Source organism: Astyanax mexicanus, unplaced genomic scaffold (assembly GCF_023375975.1).
Source record: "Astyanax mexicanus isolate ESR-SI-001 unplaced genomic scaffold, AstMex3_surface scaffold_32, whole genome shotgun sequence".
Taxonomy (NCBI): domain Eukaryota; kingdom Metazoa; phylum Chordata; class Actinopteri; order Characiformes; family Acestrorhamphidae; genus Astyanax; species Astyanax mexicanus.
In genome coordinates, this window is record NW_026040042.1 from 2,210,422 (window position 1) to 2,224,747 (window position 14,326).

A 14,326-nucleotide genomic window follows, 5' to 3' on the forward strand; every position below is an offset into this window, starting at 1 on the left:
AAAAGGAAGAAGTATTAATTAAAAATTATTAATTGTGTAGACCACTTAGGACTAATTTTTACTGATGGAATATATGTGGTCCATCGCCTTTTAGTAAAAGCTCATAATACTATGTTTAGGTCACCTACAGTCATTTTGCAGAATTTTGCACCCTTTGTTCAATTTTAAATCTATTAAATAAATAAAAATATATATATAATATAAAAGAGTGCATTTATGGCAAAAAAGACATGAAATCTTAACTTTTTTTAATATCTAGAAAAGAATTTTTAATTTGGCTGTATTAAAAGAATGACATATGTAGGAATGTCCACAACATTTCAGATTCTAATAATCTAATTGTAGTGTGTAAGTGGTTCACACGTGGTTATTTTAGATTTTTTGTAAACCTGTCTTAAAATGTAAGGGATACTGAACCTTCGTTGGGCTGGTGGGACGGCTTTAAGTGGACAGAGGAAAATATCCCTTATTTTTAAATCTAAAACTTGACAAGTATGCATTAACATCATATAGACAAACACAGGGTAAGACAGGCATTAGTATTGGATTTTATATACCCTGCATTCCAACCCTCTGCCATTGACCTGTAGAACTACATTAAACACTGCCAAAGAGAGGAGTGTAAATTCCACCCACAGAGAACACTGATAGTTCTACTGAGCACAAGAAGAGACCTGAATGTTCATCACTCTCTCGCTCTGTTGCTCAAAAATGATCATGAGCAGCTCGATATACTGATTTGCAGGATACTGTACATGATTTGTGGCTGTCAGGGAGACACTATCAATATGCAGGAGAATCCTGCGACTCACAAGATTTAAAGACGAATAAATAAATCACTCTGTTACTTTGTGAGGAAGAACATTCTCTCCTATAGTGTTAAAGAAACTACTACAGCTTCACTCCTGAATCCTGCAGTTCATTATTACTCAGGTTCTCTCAGAGTTGAGGAGTCAAATTGGGGTCTTAATAAAACAATCACGAAAAAAATGTCCACAAGTTGCTTAATAATCTGATATTGCAAACAAAGAAAAGAACATAAATTACCTTTTTTCACTATTAATGTTTTTTAGGATAAATCTTTTGCAACAACACTTGGCGTTCCATTTTTCTTTTTGCAATACATTCCTTTTTTTGCGTTCCTCCGTTTTGTTTGCAAGTCTATTTTGACCTCTTTTTGATGTGAGGTCAGGGGAAGAGGAGAGGGGCGTGGCCAAACTGGAAAAGGGAGTCATGGAGGATTAACGTCATCAGCTGGAGCCTCTGGCGCTATATGTAATGCTGGAGTTCGGCCAGTTCATCCGTCCTGGCCGTCCTGACCGAGCTAACCAGGCTGAACAACAGCTGTTTACAGTTCATAAGTTAATGCTAATCATTTATTTTACATATATATAATTATTAAATTATAAAATATTGTTGTTGTCAGTTGTTAAATTGAGCACGAGGCTGAATTTGGCTCCTTTTCCACCAGCATGCTTGCTGCAGTTACATGCGGCCGCCTGTAGATGGTGGATTTTAACAGGAAAAAGCCCCATTAAAACAACACTGTGCAAACGCTTTAAATAAAAAGGAAAAACACAGAAAGACCTTCAAATTTATTTTAGACTTCAATATAATGTAGATAAATTAAGAGAATAAGACATAAAAAAGAATGTATTACTCTTCCAGGGGGAATTAGACTATTCCAGGAACTTATATTCAAATACACACAAGTACACACGTCAGAAAAATATAATAATAACAAAGGAAGACATTTTCTCATACCAGAATGTGATTTTAGATATTTTCTTTTGTGATTATTTTGTTTTATTTTCTCGTCAGCATTAAAGACTCCAATTTGACTCCATAGAGTTTGAGCTGAAAGATGAGGCCAGATCTTCACATTTAAAACTTACTCTTACACTCAATAACAATAACACACACAAACACACACACACACAGTCTTTTTGAGAGTGGGCAAATTAGGCCTGGACAATAATTTGATATCAGATTTTATCGCGATAAGAAATGTTACAATAACGGTGATATCATTTTTGTGTCATATCGATATGTATTATTTACAGAATCTGTCACGGACAGGCATTTCACTGCAGAGCTGAACACAATCAGCCTCCGTAGCCGGGCTACGTCAGTGTGTGATGATGTAAACACACAGACACGTAGCCAGATAGGCTCGGCTCGGATCCGCTCCACTCTGCATCTAAAATGTTCCGTGATGAAGCCAACCCGACCCTAACTGAGCGGTTCCGCTACATACAATATTTTCCTTAGTCTGACTGAAGTGATTTTGTAGTTTATGTTGTAACTGAGTTATTTATAGATGATAAAGCCTATAGGTTTGATTATTATGGGGATATCATGTTCCTTTTATGTGTATGAAGGCTTTTTGCATTCTTTATCCTGGTTGAAGCATTTTTATTTTTATCTGTTAAATTTGTTTACAAAAGAATAAGAAGCCTCTGTTATAATTTAAAGTTATTTATATTGGTAATATGTATATAGGTTATAGGTTTATGTTTGACAGGGATGTCGTGTTTTTATTTTGCTATATGCAAATAAAAGTGAGCATTGATTTATTTAGAATTTTTTTATTATATTAAGTGTTATAGTATTCTATAGTTTTGTGAGAGGAGGCTTCAAAAACGTAAATTAAATGTTCAGACAGTAGTAGGTACAGATTTCCATCTCATTCCATTTATTCCTAGCAGTTTTTCTGAGGCCTTCAAAGTATTTATATTGATATCGAAATTATATCGTATCGACCGAAATTAAGGAATATATTGTGATATAAATTTTGGCCATATCATTCAGCACTAGGGCAAATATATATCTGAGATTTTTTTTGTTCCAGGTGGGATTATTATACCATAGTGTGAGGAATACACAGTGCTGTAACCTCCAGAATATAAATAATATCTGTTCCTGTTTACTCCACACACGTGAACACACAGCAGCACAAACCCACCCTTTACATCATTGGCGTAGGAACCGGGGGGGATGGGTGGGACATGTCTCACCCAATATTAGAAACAGGTGGATTTGTCCCCCCAAAAATGATATCGTTTTACTCAGCTCAGCTGTGCTATTAATGAGGAGTCAGTGACCGCTGAGTAAGGAATTAAGTTCCGCCTCTCAGTAGAAACAGCCTATCAGCTTGCTGGTTTTGCGGCACGCAGAGGAGAGTCAGTGTGCTGGTGGGAGGGAAGCCCCGCCCCCTCGCTGTGAGATTTAGAAGCGGGGTACAGAATCAGCTGATGTTAAAACAGATCTGGATATACAGAGATTTTTCTAAAAGAAAGGTAAAGGAGCTAACCATGTAAACTGTGGTGACACTGTTTCTGATAGCTGGTTAAAAAGACACGTCTCTGAATCAAAACACACAGATCAAACCCACTGTGTGCTTAATAAACTGCAGCTGTGTTAGTCAGTTAGCTTAACTTTGGAATTAGATAGATAGGGAGTTAAGGTTTAAGAAAAAATAAACTATATATGTAATGTTCAACTTGCCCTGATGTACCTGATCAGCTAATCACTATTTCATTTTCAAACTGTGTTTATTAATTTAAGATCTCAGGACTTACTGTAAGCTATAATGAACGACAATTCATTTAAATAACTAGATATCTAGAAGCTGGATGTAGAGGATAGCCAGAATTTAGTACAGTACTTTATGTTGGTAGTTTAAAGCAGTTTCTTAACCCTGATCTCCTCCCTAAAATGGTGTGTTTTCCACCAGATCCAAATGATCAGCTAATAAACAATCCTTTATTGAGTTTACCTGTTAAAATCCCTTAGCCCCTAATGAAGCCTAAATCAATCATTATGTATATCCAGCAGAGTATTAGACACATCATACCACCACTTACTTTATTAAAGTACCTTTAAATCAGAGAAAGCTCTAGAATATGGAGAACAGTGGGAATATGCAGTAGAATATGCAGGAACAGGGTTAAGAAACATTGATCTAACCTGACTTCTGTTCATTTGTAGTTTACAGTAACACCACAGTAAGACCACATGTCCTGACTTTTCACACATAATTTTTTTCTAACAACAGTAATGTAATGTGTTTAGGTTGTAAAGTCACCTTTACTTGGTTGTAAATAATAATAAACAGAATAAGGGAAAAAAGGGATTATTTGTGATTAAAAGATGTTGTTCTAGGACACTATAGGCTGGGCTTTGGTTCATATTAGCAAATGTGTCCCCGCCCCCAATATCAAACCCGCTCCTACACTCTTGCTTTACATCATTTATAAACAGAATACAAAATAAAATAGCATTTCTGTTTCAGTAAATTAGTGGATAACTCACCTTCACAGCGTGAACGAGTATTTAAAAATGTACTAAAACAATAAAACAGGTTTCTATCTAACCACAGCACAAAGACGGTACTGGTGCATGTTCACAATGACGGCCTGTACTGTTACACACCTTAAGACAAGAAGAATAGGACAAAATAACAGAAACACTTCATCACTTGGTGTCAAAATATCCTAAACATCAAAGGAGATGTGATAACAACACCACAACTCACACACACACACACACACACTCACTCACTCTTTCTGAACATTATCAGGCAGTATGAGTGTGTTTGTTTAGAGAAATCACCACACAGTCAGTCTGATGAAAATGTAAAGTTCAGAGTGACTTTTCTCTATGAGCAGTTTCTGCATTTCTAATACTGTGTGTGAGTGTGATTGTGGAGGTTTTCAGCATATTCTATAGAGAGTTGATGAAGCAATGGTTCAGCGATGGCTCGGGGGAACACTGTGCAGAGGACTGATGATCATTCTACACACCACCTCCACACACTGGTACAGACTGTGGGTAGTGGTTCTGATCACTACCCAGAATGGTGTGGGTATACGCAGCTTATTTTACTGAGAGGTGTGTAACTATAAGGAAATAAGAAACATTGTGCTGCTTTTTAATGGATGATTTTTACTCAGATTGCTGCGTAATAGTTAAAAGCAGGGGTGGATCTACTGGGGTGGTAAAGGGCAGCTGCCACCCTAAAAGAAAGCCTTGCCACTCCTGCTGCCACCCCAGTTGGCAGCAACGAATTAATCCCTTTCCACACGCCCCCTAGTGGCCATTCCACCGGGGGAAATTGACTCGGCGGACATTTTGAATAACTGTAAACAAATAAATATATATAGTTTTTGCAGTGAAATCACTGATATGATGGAGGACACTCGTGGCTGTGTGTGTGTGTAGTGAAGTGTGTGCAGTAGTGTGTGTTAGTGTGTGTGTAGTGGTGTGTGTTAGTGTGTGTGCAGGGGTGTGTGTTAGTGCGTGTGTGTAGTGGTGTGTTTGTGTGTGTGAGTGAGTGAGTGCAGTGGTGTATATGTGTGTGTGTGTGTGTGTGTGTGTGTAGTGGTGTGTGTTAGAGTGAGTGTGAGTGTTTGTGTGAGTGCAGTGGTGTGCGTGTGTGTGTGTGCAGTCATGTGTGTGTGTGAAATGGTTTGTGTGTGTAGTGGTGTGTGTGTGTGTGTGTGTGTAGTGGTGTGTGTGTGTGTGTGTGTGTAGTGGTGTGTGTGTGTGTGTTTGTAGTGGTGTGTGTGTGTGTGTGTGTAGTGGTGTGTGTGTGTGTGTGTGTGTAGTGGTGTGTGTGTGTGTGTGTGTAGTGGTGTGTGTGGTGGTGTGTGTGTGTGTGTGTGTGTAGTGGTGTGTGTGTTAGCGTAGGCGTGCACACATAGACATCAAGCACCACCAACTCTGCCCTTTATTAAACTTCGTATTTTGGTTTGTTTAAATATTATTATTATTATTATTATTATTATTATTATTATTATTATTATTATTAAGATTTTACTGAAGCCGTGTTGAAATGATCTTTTGAAAACCTGAGCGATTAAAAACGAAAACAGAATGCCCTGAAATCAGCTCACACACGACACCTCTCTCTTCCTCTGTCACGTGACCCCGCGCGGTCGCGCAGGCATAGGCCAATCACGAAGCCGGTACAGGAAGAAAGTCCCGCCTCTTACAGTTTTTTCCAATTGCTAAGACACTATAATGACACGAATAGCAATTTTTTTTTTAATTGACACACAGAGAGTATAACCTCTTCTCAAGTATCCAAAACTCTAAACACGTTTTCTGCTTTACACACATTTTACAATTCAGAATGGCACTTTTTAACTGCACTGAACACGATTCTCTACATAACACACAACAATCTGAGATAAAGTCACATGTTTGCCATGTCAAAACACTGCCATTCAACATGACAAAACATGAGCTAATTGGACGATATATGTGCCACCTGGCCAAACACCTCATTGGTTAGTTGTTGGCACTTCAATCAGGAGGTAAGCACTATAAAAAGCCCACAGGTGAGCCTTTCTTTTATAACAACAATGGAAGCTGCTGCAGAGGGAAGAAGAGGCAGGGTAAGAATGAGAGGTGGAGGAAGATTTAGAGGTAGGGGTAGAGCTGCTAGAGGAATTCAAGGCCAAAGAAGACAACTTTCAAATGAAATCAGAGCAACCTTAGTTGATCATGTCATCAACCATGGGCTGACAATGAGAGAAGATGGACAGAGAGTTCAGCCCAACTTGAGCCGCTTTACGGTTGCCTCATCCGGACGTTTAGACTGGAGAACAGGTATGTAACCAAAATTTATTTCACATTATGTGGTACACCACATGTCTCAGTTGAGTGACACCTGTTTTTTTTTGGCATGGCTGATGTCATGCACTAACTGTACAAATTTCCTGATTATTTTCCTGTACTGTGTGTGGAAATACCTTTTAGGCAGCATTGTCCAAGCCCTGTATATATATATATTTTTTTTTTTGTTTCTTTTTTCTAAAGGACTGAGAGATGCCACCATGATGGAGGAAGGGGCCAAATGTTCACCGCGGTACAAGAAGCTGCCATTGTAAACTTGGTTAGGGCAAATAATGAAATCAGATTACGAGAAATTCAAAGCCACATCATCCAAGAAAACACAATATTCAGCAACATTCAACAAGTCAGTCTTTCTACATTGGCTCGCATTCTCAAGCGAAACCAAATCAGAATGAAACAACTTTATAAAGTGCCTTTTGAGAGAAACTCTCAAAGAAACAAAGAGCTCAGACGAGCATATGTGGATGTAAGTACAATATTGACTACAGTACACATTGTTTACCAGCGTACTGGATAACACCATGTTCACTGATTTTTGTTCTTTGTTTTTAGACAGTTCTGGAAATGGATGCTCATGCAACTCCACATGAGTTCATCTTTATAGATGAGGCTGGGTTCAACCTAGCAAAGACCAGAAGAAGCGGAAGAAATCTCATTGGCCACAGAGCAATTATAAATGTTCCTGGCCAACGTGGTGGGAACATCACAATGTGCGCTGCCATCTACAATACGCATGGTGTCCTCCACCGCCATGCCAACCTTGGACCATACAACACAGCCCATATTCTCACATTTCTGGGTAGACTCCACAACATTCTCATACCAGAGCGAATGAATGACGCAGACCGTCACAGAAACAGGTACGTTGTAGTATGGGACAACGTGAGCTTTCATCGTGCAGCCACAGTCCAAAACTGGTTTGCTGACCACCCACCATTTCTCGTGCAATACCTCCCACCATACTCACCATTTCTGAACCCCATAGAAGAGTTCTTTTCAGCATGGCGGTGGAAGGTATATGACCGGCAGCCCTTTGTGCGCATGCCTCTTCTGCAGGCTATGGAAGAGGCATGTGATGAAATTGATGTGGGTGCAATTCAGGGATGGATAAGGCACTCAAGACGCTTCTTCCCTCAATGTCTGGCAAAGGACAATATTGCCTGTGATGTGGACGTGGCATTGTGGCCAGACCCAGCTGTACGGCAAGAAGCTGTCTAATTATTTTTCTTGCCTCTTTTTTCTATTTTTTTTCTTGCAGATTTCTTTTGTATTTTTTTTCAGTTTATTGTTTTTGTGAGCATATTTTTGTTTGTTCCAATGTATTTCTGCTGCATTGCATTGACTTGTTTTACTGAACAATAAAATATTCAGCAGCATCTGTGTGTGTCTGCATATATTTCTGTGCATGTGAACAATCTGAAGAATTTTCTACAATTTGAACTGTTTTTGTATTATGGTTAAGCTTATTGAAGGTGACAGTGCTTTTCATTATACCCAGTAGTGTGTAGATGGTTAGACAAAAATCTGGTAACCTGAAGGAAGTGTGTCTTAGTTGGTGCAAAAGTTTGATTTTGATAATGCTGTATTTAGTTTTGCTTGCAGTGCTTCATTTTGCAGGATATATAAGGTGTTTTGCAGTTTGAGTGTGTGGTTTTGTGAATTGTGTTAAATATTTGATAAAACAAGCCTAGTTTACAAAATTGTGTTTTAGCAATTGGAAAAAACTGTAATGGATGATTTTTACTCAGAATGCTGCGTAATAGTTAAAAGCAGGGGTGGATCTAATGGGGTGGTAAAGGGCAGCTGCCACCCTAAAAGAAAGCCTTGCCACTCCTGCTGCCACCCCAGTTGGCAGCAACGAATGAACCCCTTTCCACACGCCCCCTAGTGGCCATTCCACCGGGGGGAAATTGACTCAGCGGACATTTTGAATAACTGTAAACAAATAAATATATATAGTTTTTGCAGTGAAATCACTCTGATATGATGGAGGACACTCGTGGCTGTGTGTGTGTGTAGTGGAGTGTGTGTGTGTGTAGTGCAGTGGTGTGTGTGAAGTGGTTTGTGTGTGTGTGTGTAGTTGTGTGTGTGTGTGTGAGTGCAGTGGTGTGTGTGTGTAGTGGTGTGTGTGTGAGTGCAGTTGTGTGTGTGTGTGTGTGTGTGTGCAGTAGTGTGTGTGTGTGTGTGTGTGTGTGTGTGTGTGCAGTGATGTGTGTGTACAGGAGTGTGTGCAGTGGTGTGTGTGTGTGTGTGTGTGTGTGCAGTGGTGTGTGTGTGTGTATGTGTATGTGTGTGTGTGTGTGCAGTGGTGTGTGTGTAGTGTTGTGTGTGTGTGAAGGTGAGATGCTCTGTTTGTTGTATTTTGATGATCTTACCACAGTGTCTCCAGTTTACAGTGTGGATTCTTCAGTCCAGCAGAGAGCAGCTTCACTCCTGAATCCTGCAGTTCATTATAACCCAGGTTCAGTTCTCTCAGAGTTGAGGAGTTTGAGCTGAGAACTGAGGCCAGATCTGCACAGCTTTTATCTGATAGATTACACCCATACAGCCTGAGAGAGAAATGATAATCCATTAGAAACACTGACATATAAACACACCCCCCTATTAGTATATATTTGAGATAATAATGCTTTATCCCATAATAGTTATACAATCCTTGTTTAATTAAAATATATCTAGTAAATACATATTGTGTAGAACAGTTCATGTAAAAATATTACACTATTATTTACTGAATGAGTGAAGCTGAAGATGTTTTACATATTTAAGAAATGTTTACCATGTTTCCCTTCCTTTACTATAAACAATAATAAGCACCTGAATACATATACATATCCTCGGAGGATTATTAATACTTTTTCTTATTCATTTATTTGTTTAATTTATACATACATATATACATTTAATATAGTTTGGGGGGGGGGGGGGGGTTGGAGGGAGTGTGATGCAGAAGGGGGGAGAAAAAACAAGCAAACAAAAACAAACAAACAAAGAAAAAAAAGAAAAGATATAAAAATAGGAAAGAAAGAGACATACATATATATATACAAAAATATAGCTAAACAGAAAACAGAATCATGAAGTTATGTGCGATTTTAACTGATGATTTTGCTACGGTTTATCTTTACTGTAATGTTTGAATTAGATGTGTCTAAATTGGGTCTGAATCTGTGTTTTTGGTGGGTTCTGAGTGTCTAGAGAGAGATAGTCTGTTAGTAGATTTTTTTCCAGTGATTGATGTTAATGTTATTTTTTGTTTTCCAGTTTATGAGGATGATTTTCTTGGCGATGACTCGCGACATTAAGATTATTCTATTGTTTTGTGGTGTTGTGTTAGTGGTTGGCGTGTCTCCTAGTAGGCAGAGTGATGGTGTTGGGTGGATTTGGGTGGTGAGGGCATGAGATAGGAGGGTGATAACTTCTTTCCAGAACTGGTTAACGGGTGTGCAGTGCCACATAGCGTGCATATAATTATCAACTGTGTTTTGATTTCAGTGTGTACAAATTGGTGAGTTTGTGAATCCCATTTTATACATGTTGTGTGTGGTGTAGTGAACTCGGTGGATAACTTCATACTGGATTAGTTCTAAATGAGTGTTTTTGATCATGTTGTGATTATTATTACACACCTAGAGCCAGAAATCAGCATTAGGAGTTAATGATAAATCTTCTTCCCATTGTTTACACTGTCAGCTAATAGTAAGATTCAATTGAGATATTATTTTATTATTTTGTATAATATTTTATTTGTTGTAGTAATGCTAAGAAATTCTGAAATTGGTGTAGGCAGGTCTAATGTGATTGGGGTGATTTTTGAACAGATGATTGATCTTAACTGGTGGTATTGTAAAAATTGAGTTCTCCCAATGCCGTATTTCTGGGTTAATTGTGGTAGTGACATTAAGGTGGTATTGTGATACATGTGTTTGAGGTGTTTGATCCCCTTTTCGATTCAAGGTGTGTAGTTTAGTTTTTTTATCGATGATAACGTCCGGGTTGTTCCAGATGGGTGAATGACTGGTTGGTGTGAGTACAGAGTTTGTTATCTTGTGAAAATAATGGTGGAAGTTTGGTGCCTCTAGGCCGCCATGTGATTTTGAGTTCTGTAATGTTGTGAGATTGATTCTGGGTGGTTTATTTTTCCAGTAATATTCAGTTGTTGTGATATTTAGAGTTTGAAACCAGGTGGGTGGGGCTGAATGGGAATCATTGAAAATAAATAATTGATTTTTGGTAATACTTTCATTTTAATTGTAGCATTTCTGCCAGTAAGTGAAAGGGGAAGTGTTGTCCAACGGCGGAGATCATCACTTATTGATTTAGTTAATGAGTTTAAATTGAGTTTGAACAAATCTGACAGCTGGGGGGAGACCCTCACACCCAGACATGTGAATTAGTGCACATGGGGGTGGGTAGTGTTTTTACCTTTACATCAGGTTTATTTATGTTTATTGGAGAATTGCAGATATTGACCATTTGATTGAATACTCTTATATTTTGGAATAATTTTCGATTGTTTGGATTGTTTCTTTTATTGAAATATATAGACTGATTTTATGTTGCATGTTGGGTGTTTGGATTCCTTTAACGTTTGTGTTTTGATGTATCGCTGCTGCTAGCGGTTCTATGAAGATAGAGATTAGATAATGAGAGAGTGAGCATCTGTCACCATAAACAGGTAAAAAGACTGAATGCAGATGCAGACTGGGTTTATTCAAATAAACAATCCAAAAGACAGGCACGGGTCGAATCACAGGCAAACAGGGTATTCAGAGGAAAAGGCTGAGACAAAGTAAATAAACAAGGCTAGAGGTCAGACTACCAGAAAAACAATACGAATATAATGCTCAGAGCTTAGAGTTCAAATGAAATGCTAAGACTTCGCAGAGAGTCTCTTAACTGGAGCTCCTTTATAGAGCTGGTAATAGAGTTCAGGTGCTCAGGGTGGGGCCGGTGATTAAAACTACGGTGAAGCCAAGCGCTGTTGGGCAGGAGAGGGTGGAGTCGGCGGGCTGACAGCATCCTTGTCTAGTCCCCCGGTGTAGTGTGAAAGGTTGAGATATTACTCCATTGGTGTTGACTGTGGTCTTAGGTGCAGTGTATAAAATCTGTATCCAATTAATAAATGATTCTCCAAACCCGAGTTTGTGCAGTGTGGTGAATAAGAGTTTCCAGTTCACTCTATCAAAGGCTTTCTCTGCATCCAGGGTTACAACTGCTGTTGGTATGTTCTGGTGAGAGGTGTAATCTATTATGTTCACTAATCTGCACATATTGGTGGATGAATGTCGACCCTTGAGAAATCCAGTTTAATCAGGATGTATTAAATTATGGATTATTGTTTCTATTCTGTTATCTAGAGCCTTGCTGATTATTCTTGTGTCTGTATTTATTAATGATAATGGTCTGTAGCTGGATGGTAGGGTAGAGTCTTTGTTTGGTTTAAGGTGAAGGGAGATGATTGCAGTATTCATGTTTGTTGGTAGTTTTGCATTTTGTTTAATTTCTGATATCATTCTGTAAAACAGTTGAGATAGGGATGACCAAAAGTGTTTATAAAACTCAGCAGGGAATCCGTCAGGTCCTGGTGCTTTATTGTTAGGAATGTGTTTTAGGGCTTTGTAGAATTCTTCTGGAGATAATGATATTTCAAGTGTATATATTTGGTTTTTGGTTAATTTAGGCAGTTTGATGTGGTCCAGGAAGTTACTGATTTCATCTAAGTTGGTTTCATTGTCTGATGAATATACTTTAAAAAAAAAATCTTTAGGTGTCGTTAATTTCATCAGGTCTCTGTACTATTTTCCCTGCTGACTTTTTTAGGGTTGGAATAATTGTTTTATCTTTTATTACACTTAATGAGATTTGCTAAATATTTTCCAGATTTATTTGAGTATTCAGTGTTTTCATGTTTAAGTCTTTGTAATAAGAATTTAGTTTTTTTGTTTTTTAATTAATTTAGATCATATCTTAGTTGCCGAACTTCTTTTTGCTTTTCTTCAGATATACTTATTCTACTTATATTCTTTAATTTTTTATTCTAATTTTACCTCATGTTCTGTTTCTTTCTTCTGTTTAAATGTAGCATATGATATTATTTTTTCCTCTTAGAACCGCTTTGCCAGTCTCCCATAAAAGTGTTGGTGATGTGTCTGGAGAATCATTTATTTCTAGGAATGATGCCCACTCTCTTTTTATATAGCTGTCGAATTCTTGATCATTAAGTAGTGATGTGTTAAAGTGCCATCTAAAGGTCTGTTTATGTTGTTGGTTTGAATTCCATATCATTGAGACAGGTGCATGGTCACTTGTTGTGATAGGGTGAATTTATATATGTACAATGTTTGACAAAATTTAATTACTAATTAGTAAATAATCAATGCGTGAATATGATTTATGTACTGCTGATAAAATGTGAATTATTTGGCTGTTGGATGATTTTGTCGCCACCCATCACCAAGACCAAAATCCTGCATGTACTGTTTTATTATATCAGTGGAATTCCAGTTGCGTGTGTTCTGAGTATGAGCTGATCGGTCTAAAGATGAATCTATAACTGCATTAAAATCGCTTCCAATCATGATTGAATAGTTCGATAGTGAGGAAATTTGTGTAAAAAAGTCATGAAAAAATGAGGGATTGTCAATATTTGGTCTGTAGATGTTAGCAATGGTAAAAGTGTGGTTGTTAATGGTGATATTTATGATGATAAATCGTTCATCTGGGTCTGTGATTGTAGTATTGTGTGTGAATGTGATTTTGTTATGTATTAAAATGGCTACACCTCTTTGTCTAGAGTTATAATTGGCTGTAAATATATGATTGTGTTCTACTGATTTCAGTTTATGTTGATCTGATTCTGTTAGGTGAGTTTCTTGTAGAAGGTATATATCTGCTTTTAAACGGCTGAGATGGAGAAGTATTTTAGTTTTTTTCTCTTGGGAGCCGATTCCATGTTCCATGTAATAAATTTTAATCATTGTAGGTTGGAGTGTTGTTGGGTGAATAAAGCATGATTGATTCAAACATGATTAAAACAAATAGAAGTAACATTTAAAAACATGTAAAAGAACAACAAGGAATTGGAAATAAAAAATAAAATAAGAATAAAGCATGAATAAAACATGATACAAAAGTGCAGTTACAGAATAAAAGTGGGCGGAGCTGCAGTGTTTTAAGCTAAGCTGAAGGCCTGATCAAACGTGTAGGTTTTCAGTCTGGATTTAAAAGTGTTTATTGTTGGTGCTCTTCTAATGCTCTCTGTTAACTGGTTCCATTTAAGAGCAGCGTAGTAGCTAAACGCTGCCTCTCCATGTTTAGTTTTTACTTTAGGCAGCTCTAACTGACCAGTTCCTGATGATCTGAGAGTTCTGCTCGGCTCATACTGCTGGAGCACATCAGATAAATATGCTGGTCCTGCACCATTAAGACATTTATAGACCAGTAACAGAACCTTAGTCATTTATGTAACATACTGGTATCCAGAGTAGGGATTTAAGGATGGGGGTGATGTGCTCCCTTCTTTTACTCCTAGTCAGAACTCTGGCTGCTGAATTCTGAATCAGCTGAAGCTGTTTGATGGTCTTTTTTGGGAGTCCAGTTAGGAGTCCATTACAGTAATCAATCCTACTAGAAATAAAGGCGTGGATGAGTTTCTCCAGGTCTGCTGTAGACAGAAAATCTC

The 14,326-nt window shown here is 37.9% G+C and overlaps 1 protein-coding gene across 2 annotated transcripts in view; it reads right to left on the reverse strand.

Moving 5' to 3' along the window:
- Positions 1-14,326, reverse strand: part of LOC111188312 (NACHT, LRR and PYD domains-containing protein 12-like) — a 1,256,108-nt gene that overhangs the window by 739,807 nt on the left and 501,975 nt on the right. For both annotated transcript variants that reach the window (XM_049472985.1, XM_049472986.1), the window contains exon 5: positions 9,018-9,191. In XM_049472985.1, coding sequence (XP_049328942.1) covers positions 9,018-9,191 — 174 coding nt within the window. The remainder of the gene's footprint in view (positions 1-9,017; positions 9,192-14,326) is intronic.